Source organism: Acartia tonsa, chromosome 4 (assembly GCF_053477335.1).
Source record: "Acartia tonsa isolate MP-2025a chromosome 4, ASM5347733v1, whole genome shotgun sequence".
Lineage (NCBI taxonomy): Eukaryota > Metazoa > Arthropoda > Copepoda > Calanoida > Acartiidae > Acartia > Acartia tonsa.
In genome coordinates this window covers 12,661,720-12,674,951 of record NC_137263.1, presented here as the reverse complement: position 1 = coordinate 12,674,951, position 13,232 = coordinate 12,661,720, and the positions used below count along the sequence as shown (strand labels likewise).

The 13,232-nt window shown below is 32.7% G+C and overlaps 1 protein-coding gene and 1 long non-coding RNA gene across 2 annotated transcripts in view; both read left to right on the top strand.

Annotated features, from left to right (window-relative positions):
- The first annotated feature begins 6,158 nt into the window (after window positions 1-6,158).
- Window positions 6,159-9,447, top strand: LOC145318225 (uncharacterized). Its single transcript, XR_013879259.1, has 3 exons — window positions 6,159-6,288; window positions 8,549-8,669; window positions 9,209-9,447. It is a non-coding gene; the product is annotated as an uncharacterized LOC145318225 (long non-coding RNA).
- Window positions 9,448-9,901: 454 nt separating this feature from the next.
- Window positions 9,902-13,232, top strand: part of LOC145316117 (echinoderm microtubule-associated protein-like 2) — a 49,530-nt gene continuing 46,199 nt past the window's right edge. The window contains exons 1-5 of the mRNA XM_080156429.1: window positions 9,902-10,121; window positions 10,540-10,714; window positions 11,039-11,761; window positions 12,619-12,736; window positions 13,116-13,178. Coding sequence (XP_080012555.1) covers window positions 9,937-10,121; window positions 10,540-10,714; window positions 11,039-11,761; window positions 12,619-12,736; window positions 13,116-13,178 — 1,264 coding nt within the window. The 5' untranslated portion in view covers window positions 9,902-9,936. The remainder of the gene's footprint in view (window positions 10,122-10,539; window positions 10,715-11,038; window positions 11,762-12,618; window positions 12,737-13,115; window positions 13,179-13,232) is intronic.

Sequence of the window (13,232 nt, the reverse complement as noted above, 5' to 3'; positions counted from 1 at the left end):
ACAAGTCTATATTCTTCACGGAACAATATAGGAAAGCTTTGCATTTAAAATAATAAAAAAGAGTCATTTTAAAACTTAATTTAAATTATAATCAAATTTATCAGGCATGTTTTGTCATTTAATATTTATGTGCATTTTAGTAAGGTTTTGTATTTAAACAAGGATGACAACATCCATAAAAAGATGCTTTAAAATCAGATGGACGGAAAAATGTACAATGATTCTAGTAAATCAGAACTTAATTAGCAGAACATAAATTTGTTGCAAAATTGCATAAATTCAGGATACTGTAAAAGGACATACTTCCATTTGTAGTATTTGAGTATAGATATGCATTGCTTATAATATTGTACATTGTTGTCCTAGGAATCATTATTCAAAAGTCAGATGAGTAGGATAATTATACAAAAAGTTGTTCTCATAAAAAATTAAAAATCAGCAAGTTTTAAATGTATGTACGGACTTTCTAGTAACGATCATAGAGATGCTACGCTTCCTAAATAGTACCTAACTGTTATAAGAGTCATCATGAAAAGTTGTAATCGACAGAAATATTCTAACCTGTCAAAATTAATGAAAAGATCGGTCCATTACAGATGAACGAACGTATTGACAGACCAAGCCTAATTATAGAAAGCTTCGCCTTTAAAAATTTATATGTTTATTTTTTAAACTTATTTTCCGTTAGCAAACAAAATACTTTGTCAATCTTTCCTGTTGATTTTACTCTTTTCTCAATTGACAAATCCCTGCAAAAAGGTTTGTGGCGCAGCAATTAGTGTTACGCGTGTCTTTTTAAATTGTTGTGTTGTGGTGTGTTGTTGAAACAATGTTGTTATTATTCTATGATGCATTTTTGCTGTTGGCGGCTGTTAGGTTGTGGCTTTTCCGCACAAATACACCTTCATTTTGCACTTCCTTATTCACAGTGGGGCCGAGGGGGGCAAATTATGCTCGGTGGGTAAATAGAAATATTTTTGCACAAATATACACCTTAAATTTTGACATTCTTACACACTAGTCCCAAATAGGACAGAGATTCTCCGAGTGAAAGATGTTGCGTTTCTTATTAAAGGGTGACTAAGACGTTGAGTGAGTGGAGTTTGCTAATGAAGTATCCTTTGAGTGATGATTTAACTTCTACAAATTTATAAATTTTTGAAGTTGGGGAAGGGGTTAAACAATTTATGATCAATTTATTAAACAGAATGACAAATGTAAGCAAATATATAAAGTGTAATAATAATAATAAAAGTTAACTCACAAACAAAATATGACAAATTATTGTGAAAATGTTTCCTCTCAATTATGATGTCAATGTACAAATTAAGTTAAAAAATATAATAATTCTAAAGGATTAAAAGTGAAACTTAAAAAAATATTATGTCTGAAATATATGATTTTTTTTCTCATCTTTAGGTAAATATGTTATAATAAAGGTGTAAAAATAATGTACAAAAAAAAATATTTTATGCTTTAAATTACTACGCATACAGAACATAAACCTATCTAAATAAAACATAAAATTGATATAAGAAATATATAAAAAAAACATGCTACGTTATACATCTATCGACGACGGTCTGTGGCTAAGCTTTGTTGAACACTTTGCGTTTTTCCAACATTGTTTTGTTCCTCTGCACAATTAGTTGTCCTTGTTCTTGTTATTCTTGTTGCAAACCACTTGTATGAGTATCTCCGTGACAGGAATAATTAATGACACAAGAAGGGCAGCAATAACAGTAATAATAATTATGGTTTTAAAAGAAAAGTAAAGCAAATTTTTGACACATTTTGATAATGAATAAATGATACTAACAATCTTATTAGATAATTTGAATACAAATATTCAAATAATACCTTTTTTTTTTTAAAATCATATATACACCATAATTTTAATTCAACATTTCCAGAAATTAAGTCAAACGGATAGATGGACATGAGAACTGAACCATTTATATAGAGTAGCTGCGCTACTTATGATGTGTGTGAAGCTAATTCTGCGCGCAAGACTTTAAAAAACCCTTTGGAAATCTTTTTAAAGCCACCACATCCAAAGATAGTCATGCAGTAAAAGTTAGAAAAAAGTGAGGAAGAAAGAGAAAGAGAGATAAAAATATATATATATATCGTGTGTGTGTGTGTGTGTGTGTGTGTATGTGTATTTGGGGGTAATACAGGTTAATCATCTATTCATCTACGGAAATGGGAGGAAAGGTAAGGGGGGAAAGGGAATGGTTAAACATCAACTGAGCTGAAAAGGGTATGGAGGAGATTAGGGGGAAGGAAGAGGTGGTTTTTATATTAGATTACAACAAGGGGAAGGAAGAGTCCTTCTTTCAAACTAGCAAAATAATACTTGTAGTAGTTTAAAGATTGTTTATAGGAGTAACAGCAATGTTATAGGAAAGCCTTTAGTTCTGTTAGAATTTTGTAGGGGATCAAGACAAGCTCACTCCCCGCTCAAACTTTCAATTCAAATCTGTTGATTTAAACTAGTACCAAATTCTTTGTTATTTTTTAACTTAGAAAAATATTTTTCTTTTTTTTCAAAATTGGTTTTGGCCTAAACTTATGGAAACATAAAACTGATCATGTTACTCTTAGGTTAAGCGCTTACCACATGTTACTTGTAGGTTAAGCGCTTACCACATGTTACTTGTAGGTTAAGCAAACTCATACATGTTACTATTAGCTTAAGCAATATCCCCCCCCCCATACCCTATAGAGATACTAATATAATTATAAATAGAAACAATTAAGATTAATTCGTTAGGTAAACATTTATAAGTAATGGTATTTAATAGATGCAAAAAATATTAAATAATTACACATTATATTGAATAGCAATTTAGTTGCACAAATTGTAAAAAGCATTATCATTATAGCGATCTCAGTTATCCAGGGGGCGAAGATGGATTTAATTGAGGAAATTTCTCAGGAGGAGAAAAAGAGTGGGAGGAGTTTTCCTGGTTAATTTCCTTTTTTAGAATTGACAAAAAAGCCCATTTTAAATAAAAAAAATAGCTAACACTGTCTGCCTATCTCCCTTTTTTTATTTCCCTTTAACATGTTACCATTAGGTTAAGTAAAGTTAAACATGTTACTAATAGGTTAAGCGCTTAACCTAATAGTAACATGATCTTATAAAAGCCTAACCTACCATGATTTATAATTATTGATCAACTAGTGTCAGTTTACCCTTGAATTGATTTTTATGTTTAGCCTCCCATAAAAATATATTAATTTTGGCTTAAAGTTTGTTGTTGTTATGCAGGACACATTCGGAAGGGGGAGGGGAATACGGACAGGTGTGACCAGGTGGTGAGTAAGAGAGAGAGAGAGAAAGAGTGGAAGAGGGAGAGAGAGGAGAGAGTAGCGGATGTTAAAGCCGGCGCAACAACAACAACCTCTTAGTGGAGTGGTGGATCCTGGGTATTGAAGAACAGGGGGTGCGCAAAGAGGAGAGGAATAGAAAGGGATGGGGATGAGGAGATAAGCGTCATCATGAGAGAGAGATTCGTCCTATTATTCTTACCTGCCCCCTTCACTCTCCCCCCTCCCTCTCCTTTTATGCATGCACATCCCCCTTCCCCACCCCGAGCTGCTCAGTTTAAATGTAGTTGAATTGAATCAAACAGAGTGAAAGACTGCCGTGTTTGAGTGACTTAAGCAAAAAAAAAGAAACTTACAGTTATTTATCACTTAAAGCAGTTATACATACATATGCAATGTATATACATTATACATATGATAAAAGTGAAATGAATTAAAAAAACTACATTTTTAATGCTCCAAATAATTAATTAGTAATGATGTGGTTAATAAAAAGATAAGGTGAAAAAAGTGTCATATGATTATATTTTTTTGCAGTTAAGCATTTTTTTATTGATATTTATTCAGCTATATACTCTATAACTTTATGTTCTTGCGACATTGTAAATCACGAAAAATTTCTTGTCATTTGTGACATCTAAAAAATGTCTTATTTAGTTTTGAGGATGTAACAATTATATTACAATACCTGCTATAATTTTTAGTTTCAAGTGTCATTGGTTGAATATCAAGAATTTAACAATATTGCCAAATCAATTACGTAAATTTTTACTGTTGTTTTTCATCACAAATGATGTCATTGCTGCGCTAATATAGAACACAATCGTTCTTGTTATATTGTTATTGTTTTTTAATCTGCATTCATTTTATTAAAATTTGTTGATAATTAGACATATTTATGCTTGCAAGTGAAAGGGGGAAATAGGAAGTAAAAGAAAGACAGGGGGGAGGAAAGAGAAACGTCATCTGTAGAATAGTAAATTGTACATTCATGCTTTTGTAAAGGATTTTCAAACGATGGATTTCTTAATTTATATCCATGGTTTTCTCATTAGTTGGCTTTGAAACTTTAACTTCTACTTTTTATTATTTTTTTAACAGGGATACCCTAGCAGTGTCTATCTAAACTTTTCCACCTCTAATTTAAATCCACAAAATAAGATAAAAAAAAACGGATATATTTTTTTTTGACATTTTATGCTTTTTTTCTGTTATTTAACTAATCTTTGTTAACAAATAATGTTAATATAGATCATCTGCTAAAGAATAAATTTATGTATATTGTATTCCATATTATCTAAAAGCCTTTCAATGGATAATTTGCCTTATATTTTTTTGAATAAAATTCCCAACTAAACATTTAAATTTAAGTACTTTTTATGGTTTTTTATTGGTGACTCAAGACAAAGTTTTTTTTTACAAATACTTATATCTTGATAATTACATTATTTTTTTTGGAAATACCAATTACTTTATATTGTTATTAGAGCAGCTACTAATTTTCTAATTAAACCTGACTTATCTAGCTATAAATCTCTGACTCATTATATACATATTTTTTTCTATTTATTTTTCCCTTTTTATGAACTTTTTGATTGAAATCAATACATATTTTTAATTTTTCCCATTGAACAATATCATATCTTTGAATCTTTTAACAAGTATGATTTTCTCCAAAATCACCAGTTCCTTAGATTAAAATTACTGGTTAAAATATTGTGCACTACAAGGATGGAAACACAAACTAAGATTATGTAAAAGTACCCAAAGTTCTTGAAGTAACGTGGTTATAAAACTTTGGTTACCACTGTAATGTACTGTCTAACGTCCCCTACCTCCCTACTAACACATATAATACTTTTATAGCAGCGTCGCAACTAAAAATATCGTGATCTAGGCCCATTCTTGAACTATATAATTATGTTGAAATTATCGCTTGTTGTTCTATATCTATATATATGTGTGCAGCTAGGGGGATAAATTTTATAAGATTTTAATCAAATTAAATCAAGAAATTTTTGTATGAAATTAGTATATCGACTGAGAGCAAATAGGGAATACAATAATGTTTTTAGTGAAATGTTAGTAAAGTGTTATAAAGTAAATGTAATATTTTTGCCAGAATCAATTTTTAAATTATCCTTATATAAAAGTAACAGGATATCTTTGTGTCTGTCTGTTGTCTGTTCTTAAGGATCTCGCCAAGTACTAACAGGATATCTATGTGTCTGTCTGTCTGTCTGTTCTTAAGGATCTCGCCAAGTACTGAACCGATATTGTTCTGCTTTACCATGTAGCATATCATAGGTACTGGGAAGGGCTGAAACTATTTTGATAGAGGGTACAACCACCGTCCAAGAGATATTACCCCTAAAAAAATGCTCCAACCACCACCTCAAGTGTCCCTAGAGGTCTCTAGGGGCGTAACCGCTGGTGAAAAGATGAAGAAATACACCTAAACATTATATGCATTAAATTGATAAAAATCACTGAATATTTGTACCTGATCCTTTAATTTTTAGAGAATACCGACTTTAAATGCCTTTACCTTAAAATTAGACCTTTTAGCAGCGCACCTACTCCATAATTAAAATTCCAACTTAACTTTGTAGTTTAAAGGGCTTTTAATAACTAGAGGCTACGCCTCTAGAGTAAAAAGAGTACAATACATTTGTTTGGGGGGAGGTTAAATATACTTGATAGTACTTTTTTTATCTTTGATTGTTTTTTAACATCATTTTTTAGCTTTTTTTCCATCGGATTTTTTCATATTCGTAGAAATTGTATAATGTATAATATAGATTATAAAGTATCGTAGCAACAATATAATTTCAGAAATGCATAATGACTAGAGAGGAGGGCCATACTGCCGCTCTTACATGAAGATAATGTCATAATATAAACAATATACACTCAGGAATACAGGGATAAGTGACCAGTTATATCAAAGGAATTGTTCCATTAGGTTTATTCATATTATTTAGTGATCCTATTATTTCTTTTTTTAGTAGCGGAGCTACTCTATAATACTCTTTAGGAGCTGAAGGACTCAAGCCTAAGGCAACACCTCGCCCCCAAGAGGTAGGTACTCTATAATACACTTTGTAATTTTATTGGTCAATATTCTGGTCTGTACTTCAATCCAATACTTTAATATTTTAATAAATGCAAAAAATAGTCACTTTAAGTTTGGGTCATTTTTGTATTTTAAAAGAAACTAAAAACTACGAGGCTAAAATTTTGATTTAATCTTTTTTGTGAATTCTCACATATTGCCTGTTGGGCACTTACAGCCTCCCTGGAACCCCCCCACACTCATTATTTTTTAATTGGGCTATATGTGTTCAAGGCAAGGTATGTTTTGTGAAATTGCCTATTTTTATGATTTTCAAACTATTCCTTATTCCCGAATATTTGTGATAAAAACTAGATACACGGCGCTGATTTAAAAAGATTCTAATCTAAATGCTCGTTAGCCTTTCCTGTGCCTAGAGAGTACACAGTTTTCATATGATGCAAGGATGACAACATCCATAAAAGTGAAGCTTTAAAATACGATGATAGGTCAAACAAATAATAACACATGTAATGTAGAGGGTCGGAACTTAATAAATAGAATATTAATGTTTAAGTCTAAACAAAATAGTGTGTATAATTGTTGCAAAATTGCTTTAATACACAGAGTACTGATTATGGCCAAACTTAAAACTTGATCATAAAGATGCTGCGTTTATTATATTATAACTTGTTGTCCTAGGAATCAACATTAAAAAATCAGATAAATAGAATAAATATTTCAACAACAAAATTTTTTATTGAAATATATTAAAAATTCAACATGTTTTAAATGAACGTATGAACATTCTGGCAACAATAATAGAGTAGATACGCTTCGAAATAGTACCTTTCTGTTACAGGAATAAGCTCAAAAATTTTAAAATCTAAAAGACATTTCTAACATACCTAACTCAACGACAAGATATATCCGTTACGGACAGACGTAGGGATCACACTAATTATAGAAAATCTTCGCTTTTAACAATCTGCACATATATCAACATAGTGAAACTATATCTTATATATGACAACTTATATACATGTTATATATGCTTACAAGTATACTTAAATAATAGATATAGTACTCTAGATGACATCTCTGACACAACATGGATCAGTTGAAAAAATAATTGCCCTATCGTACCAAAATGTGTACCAATAATATGGCCGGATTGATCCTGCTTTTTGTTCTTATTGGTCCAATTTACTGATTATGTATCTATGTGTAGTATATTCATTAAGTACATGTATGAGCCAATAATATGGCTGGTTTGATCCTGCACTTTCTTCTAATTGGTCCAATTTACTGATTATGTATCTATGTGTAGTATATTTATTATGTACATGTATGAGTGCTTGTATAAAAGATAAGGATTAAGTTAAAATCCTGCTATAGTCATAGACCGCCCATATGCAACAATAATATTCATAACTATACCAGGGAAAAGGAAATGGGAGATAAATTGACGTAGTTCCCCAAATAATGATAAACAAAATTATCCCATCTGTAGATGAAAAATATTAGTTGAAAAGTTTGACACTTGCAAATCATAACTCAATAAAAGTACCCAAAGATTTCGAGCCAACAAATAAGATAACATGATTGTTAAACTTTGGGTACCAGTGTAATTTACAGTTTAATGTCCCCTTTCTTCCTGATATAATGTACATATGTTAAGAAAGAGAGAGTTAGGGGATTAGAAGCAAGGGATTAAATAAAAGTTCTGCGGTGGTTGGGTGGTGGGTTGTGGCACTTGTTATAATCCTAGTTTTAAGGGTGGGTCACTAGGTCTACCAAATATTTCTGATTTAGAAGATAGTGCCTTTAAACTTTTGACTATTTCTAAATAAAATAAATAGAGATTTTAGCGACAAAAAATAAAAAAAATATTTAATCTAAGACAAAAATACTTTTATATTCTTTAACTTTTTGTTGTTTTTGCTGCAAATTAATAGATATAAAATAATACCTAACAATTAGTGACGGGAATATTAAAACAGCCAAGTAGCAGAAAGCAATTTGCTATCAGACGAAAAAGGTTATTGAAAAATAGGGGGGAGGGAGGCAGTTATCTGTATATACATCTATACTATAGATTTGTTATACTAAGCATCTAAACTTATACAATGCCTAAATGGAACTAACCTTACAGGATTAGACAGTATAATTATCAAGCTGGCCTGAACCTGTACCTAGATTTCTGGAAGCTGGAAGATGGAGGTGGAGAACGTGGTTCTCCTGCAGGACCAGGAGGCACCTCCAGTCCAAAATACAGGTTAAATGATATATTATTGGTGCTAATCTTCAAATCTTAAGTCGGTTGGTCGGTATTTTTATTCACTACCATACGTACATACCATTCGTAAGCCTTTTGGAGTTCTATGATTTCATTATTGTCGTCATGCGACAATGGAATTTCAAACTTCAATTTTTTTTATTTTATATCTCTAATCAGCCAAGAAATACATGTCTTTAAAGATATGTTTTAGGCTCAATCATAACAACCCATTCAATTTAAAAACCAAATCACGTAAATTGGTGACTTATTGGTAGCTGTCTAATGGCTGTAAATTGGCATGGGTAGAAGGAATAAGACTAAAAAATGACATCACCAATGATTATAAAATTGATTGTTGAAAATTTTGGACACCTAAATTTTGAACCAACCAATTATTTAAAGTTCCTAAAGTTTTTGCCAACGAATGAGAAAACATTTCTATAAAACTTAAGGTGCCAGTTTAATTTACAGTCCATTGTCCCCTACCTCCATGGTAAAATGTAGAATGCCAGAAATAAACAACATATTTATTCTAGATACAGAACAGCTAACCGTTCCTGTTGACCATACTGAACAAGAACAAGAAGATGCACAGGAGGAGGAGGATGGGAATGATACAGAGGAGGAGAACCAACAGATAGTTGTTGTGGATGAGGACACTGCCCGTCTTTTTCACCAGGGATATAAAAGAATTTTTTGCGCTTTTACAAGTGGGGAGGGGTATTTTTTTTTTTTATTACTTTATGAAAGTGTAGGTTAGGTTATATTGGGTCGAGGTAGCTTCTCAGAGTTAGGGTCCCCATAGGGGCTACTAATAAAATGTACACCTGCCCTTATTTACATTTTTCACCTAATGCAAATAATAGCTTAAAATCTGCATATGACATGGATTGGTCCACTTATTTATGAGATCTTAATGGACACAAACACATATACTGATACACCCTGCTTCTTTCTATTTTTTTGCATACATAAAAAATGACAAAATGTGTTTTTCTACCACTTTTTTTATGTAAATTACCGAAACATTACCTATAACCAAATAATTAATTACTTAACTAATTAATAACAATCATTAGTAAGAATTTCCTATAGAAATATTTAGTTATATAAATCTCACACAAATATCCCATAGAACTATGTTTTTTTTTGGATTGGGGGGGGGGGGGTGAGGTTACAAATGCCAACAAAGAAAAAATTCTATTCTTTTGTATGTAACCTTTAGGATGAACATGTAAACGAAGCGGCCAGTGAGGACAGCGGTATGTCATCCGTCGGTGTTGGCGGGATTGGCGGCGATTCCTCGGTCGGCGGCGGCGGTAGCAGCACAACAGGCAGCCATATTACCAACAGTCATCATCACCATCACCATGGCACCGGGAATTCGGGCGGCACAAACGGCGGTTTGCTGATTATGCCCACCTCACCGATTTCTGTTACGACAGCAAGGTAGGATTTATTTTATATTTTTATAATAACTATATAATTTCTCTGTTTGTAGTTATATTTTTATCCTGCTTTTCTTGCTTTTTTAAAAGAAAAGGGTCAATTATAAAATAAAGAAATTATTAAATGGCATTTTGCAGAAATTAAATAACAAACAATATAGGACAAATATGTATATTGTTACTCTAATGTGAGTTAAAATATTGCCTCCTAAACTTTTTAGTTTAGTTTTAAAAATTGGTAAAATAGGGGAATTTAGCTCGCTTTGCTTCTAAAAACAGTCCAAAGTTTGCAGTAGATAGCATGATTCCATTATCATATTTATTTTTATCAAAAAATTAATATCCAAGATCAAAAGGTGTAACTTTAAGTTAGAGGAAATTTTTCTATCGCTTAAAATTAGTTCAAATATTTTTCCTAGTATGTCTGCTAGCGATGACATGATTGAAAACGAGAACGAAATGTTGCGTGACCGCGTGGCCGACCTGGAGAAGCGGGTGCACGACCAGAACGACGAGATAACGTGCCTGCGCGCCACCTTGGCAGACTGCCTGCGGCGGATCAACACGCTGGAAGTCAGCAAAAGCCATGTACAGGTCAGAGTTTATAAGATATACATTATAAGTATATATACAAGGTATATACGTTACAAGCTGCTCGCCCCTTGAGGCCTTTGAGGGCACATTTATGGAAGGGATCTTCCTTTTTCAAGTTTAATTCTCTTCCCAATTTAAAAGAAGAATTTATATTAGCTTAGAAAAAATATTAGAAGAAACAACTTTAACTTTTAAAAGTAATCTAAATTCTAATTAAATACATGAAAAAATCATTGAATTATATGACAAAATTAATAAGTTTTTTTAATATGCAGTTATTGTCTATCAAATACTAATCATTTCTAAATGTTTTATGTTTTACAGGTGAACACATATACAACATCTTCATCTCAAGCAAGAATAAGAAAGAACGACAGCGGCGTATCCAAAACGCCACAACGGCGGCCAATGTCCGGTTCATACTCGTCTAACGACTTTAATGCGGCTGCCAGAGCAGCCCATGAAGCTGTCAACCGCCGCGCGTCTTATGCATCTAATAGAGATAAAATGGCGGCAGCTGGCAGTAAATCTAATGTTTACCAGTCGAACAATTCTTTGCACGGCGGTATTGAGTCAGTCGGCGGTCACCAATCATCCTCTTCTATGTCCCCGGTTATGTCGCCGTCGCCGACAACATCCAAGCCGTCGCACCACCACAGCATGACGCCACAGCGCATGGGCACGCCCAGCCGCTCCATGTCCGGCTCTGTGACAAATCTGACGAAGCGGTGGAGTTCCACAAGTGATTTTAGGGAGCTGTCACCTGGTCCCGCTAACCACCACCACAACTCCGCCATCAGCAGCACCATTGCGCGACGGGGCATCAATGCCGGCTCGCTGGCAAGTTTAAGATCGCCGTTCGGCAGCCAGCAGAACTTATCAGGCGGTGTTGGCGGTGGCCGCCATCATTCAGTGTCCGGGGGCAAGCATGGAACGCGGGACGCGGTGTTTGATGATGAGGAAGGAGTGATTAGATTCTATTTGCGCGGGCGGCCCATCAGTCTCGTCTGCTCCGCAGCCCAACTTGACACTTTTAGTCTACATAAGGTTATTACATTTTATTTATTTTAACACAAATAAAAGAAATTATACTGCAAATTTAAAACTCATTAGTTGACAAAAAAACTTAAGGGTCTTAACATTAATTCTTAATTTGGTTGTGCACACATTCAGAGTCTAAATTCAGAGTTTTTTCCTTTTTTATGGACATAATTGTCATTAGCAATTCATCTAATTAATGAATATTTTTTAATTTGATTCTGATAGACCCATTAATTTCATTTTGTAAGTCAATTTGTCTTTTGGTAAATGTGGGTGTTATTTACATCTTAAAATTTGATGTAACAATTAATCTAAAATCATTTCAATGTTTATCAAATACTACTTTCTTTTTTTGTTGCGTAGCTACTTTAAAATTCGAATTATCCGTCCGTCTGTAGGAAACTGTGAATTTCACGGCAGCTGAAACAGTTAGACGGCTGAAATTATTGGTGTGGTTTATGCTTAGTTTATTGGTCTATCTATAATGCTACAAGTATTTTATGACTTATAACATCTGCTCTATAATTTACTCTTTTCGTTTGTCCATCCATAATTTTTGGAAATTTGCTATTTGTGGATATTGTCATCCTTGTTTTAACATATTTTAAATATTTAAAGATGTAATTTGACATCCAAATTTCATTTAAATTCTAAATGTCTTGAATCCTATAATTAAAAGTAACGTAGTTATTCTAAAATTAGGATATGTCCGTATATATGTCCCGGCACTATATTATATCAAGTCACGCAAATTTGATCTTTTAGCATAGAAAAAATCTAGACAAATTTAACCTTTAAAGATTAAAGTAAATGTTCTATTATTAATTTGATAATTTACTGTAGGTATCTATTTAATTATTTAGGTAAACCCTGTACCCTCGCAGAAGCTAAAACTGGAATGGGTGTACGGGTACCGGGGTCGAGACGCGCGTGCCAACCTACAGCTGCTACCCACAGGAGAGATGGTCTACTTTATTTCAGGTAGGGTATTCACAGCATAAAGGGGAATATTCACAGAAAATTTGAAAAATTCTATATCATATAGAAACTGACAGAAATAAAATAGCTATCGCACTTGGTTGATAAATTCAGTCGTAATTTGCTATTGATTAAGGTTACTAAATTTGAATACCTGCCAAAAATTATTGATGGACGTACAGACAAAGTCAGTTATAAGTTAGATGCTTATTGATCAGGAAATCGCCACAGAAAATTTAGATTCATTATATTATAAAGGAACATAACCATAGGACATTCTGGTACTGTAATAATATACACATTTTAACTGTTATTTTACTGTATAACGTGGATGAACAGAACTTTAGGACATTCTGGTACTGTAATAATATCTATATTTCAGCTGTTGTCGTACTTTATAACGTGGAGGAACAGAACCAAAGACATTATTTGGGACACACACAGGGACATATAGATAGATACATTTAAATAATGAAATCAAGAAAAGTTTCTAAGAAAA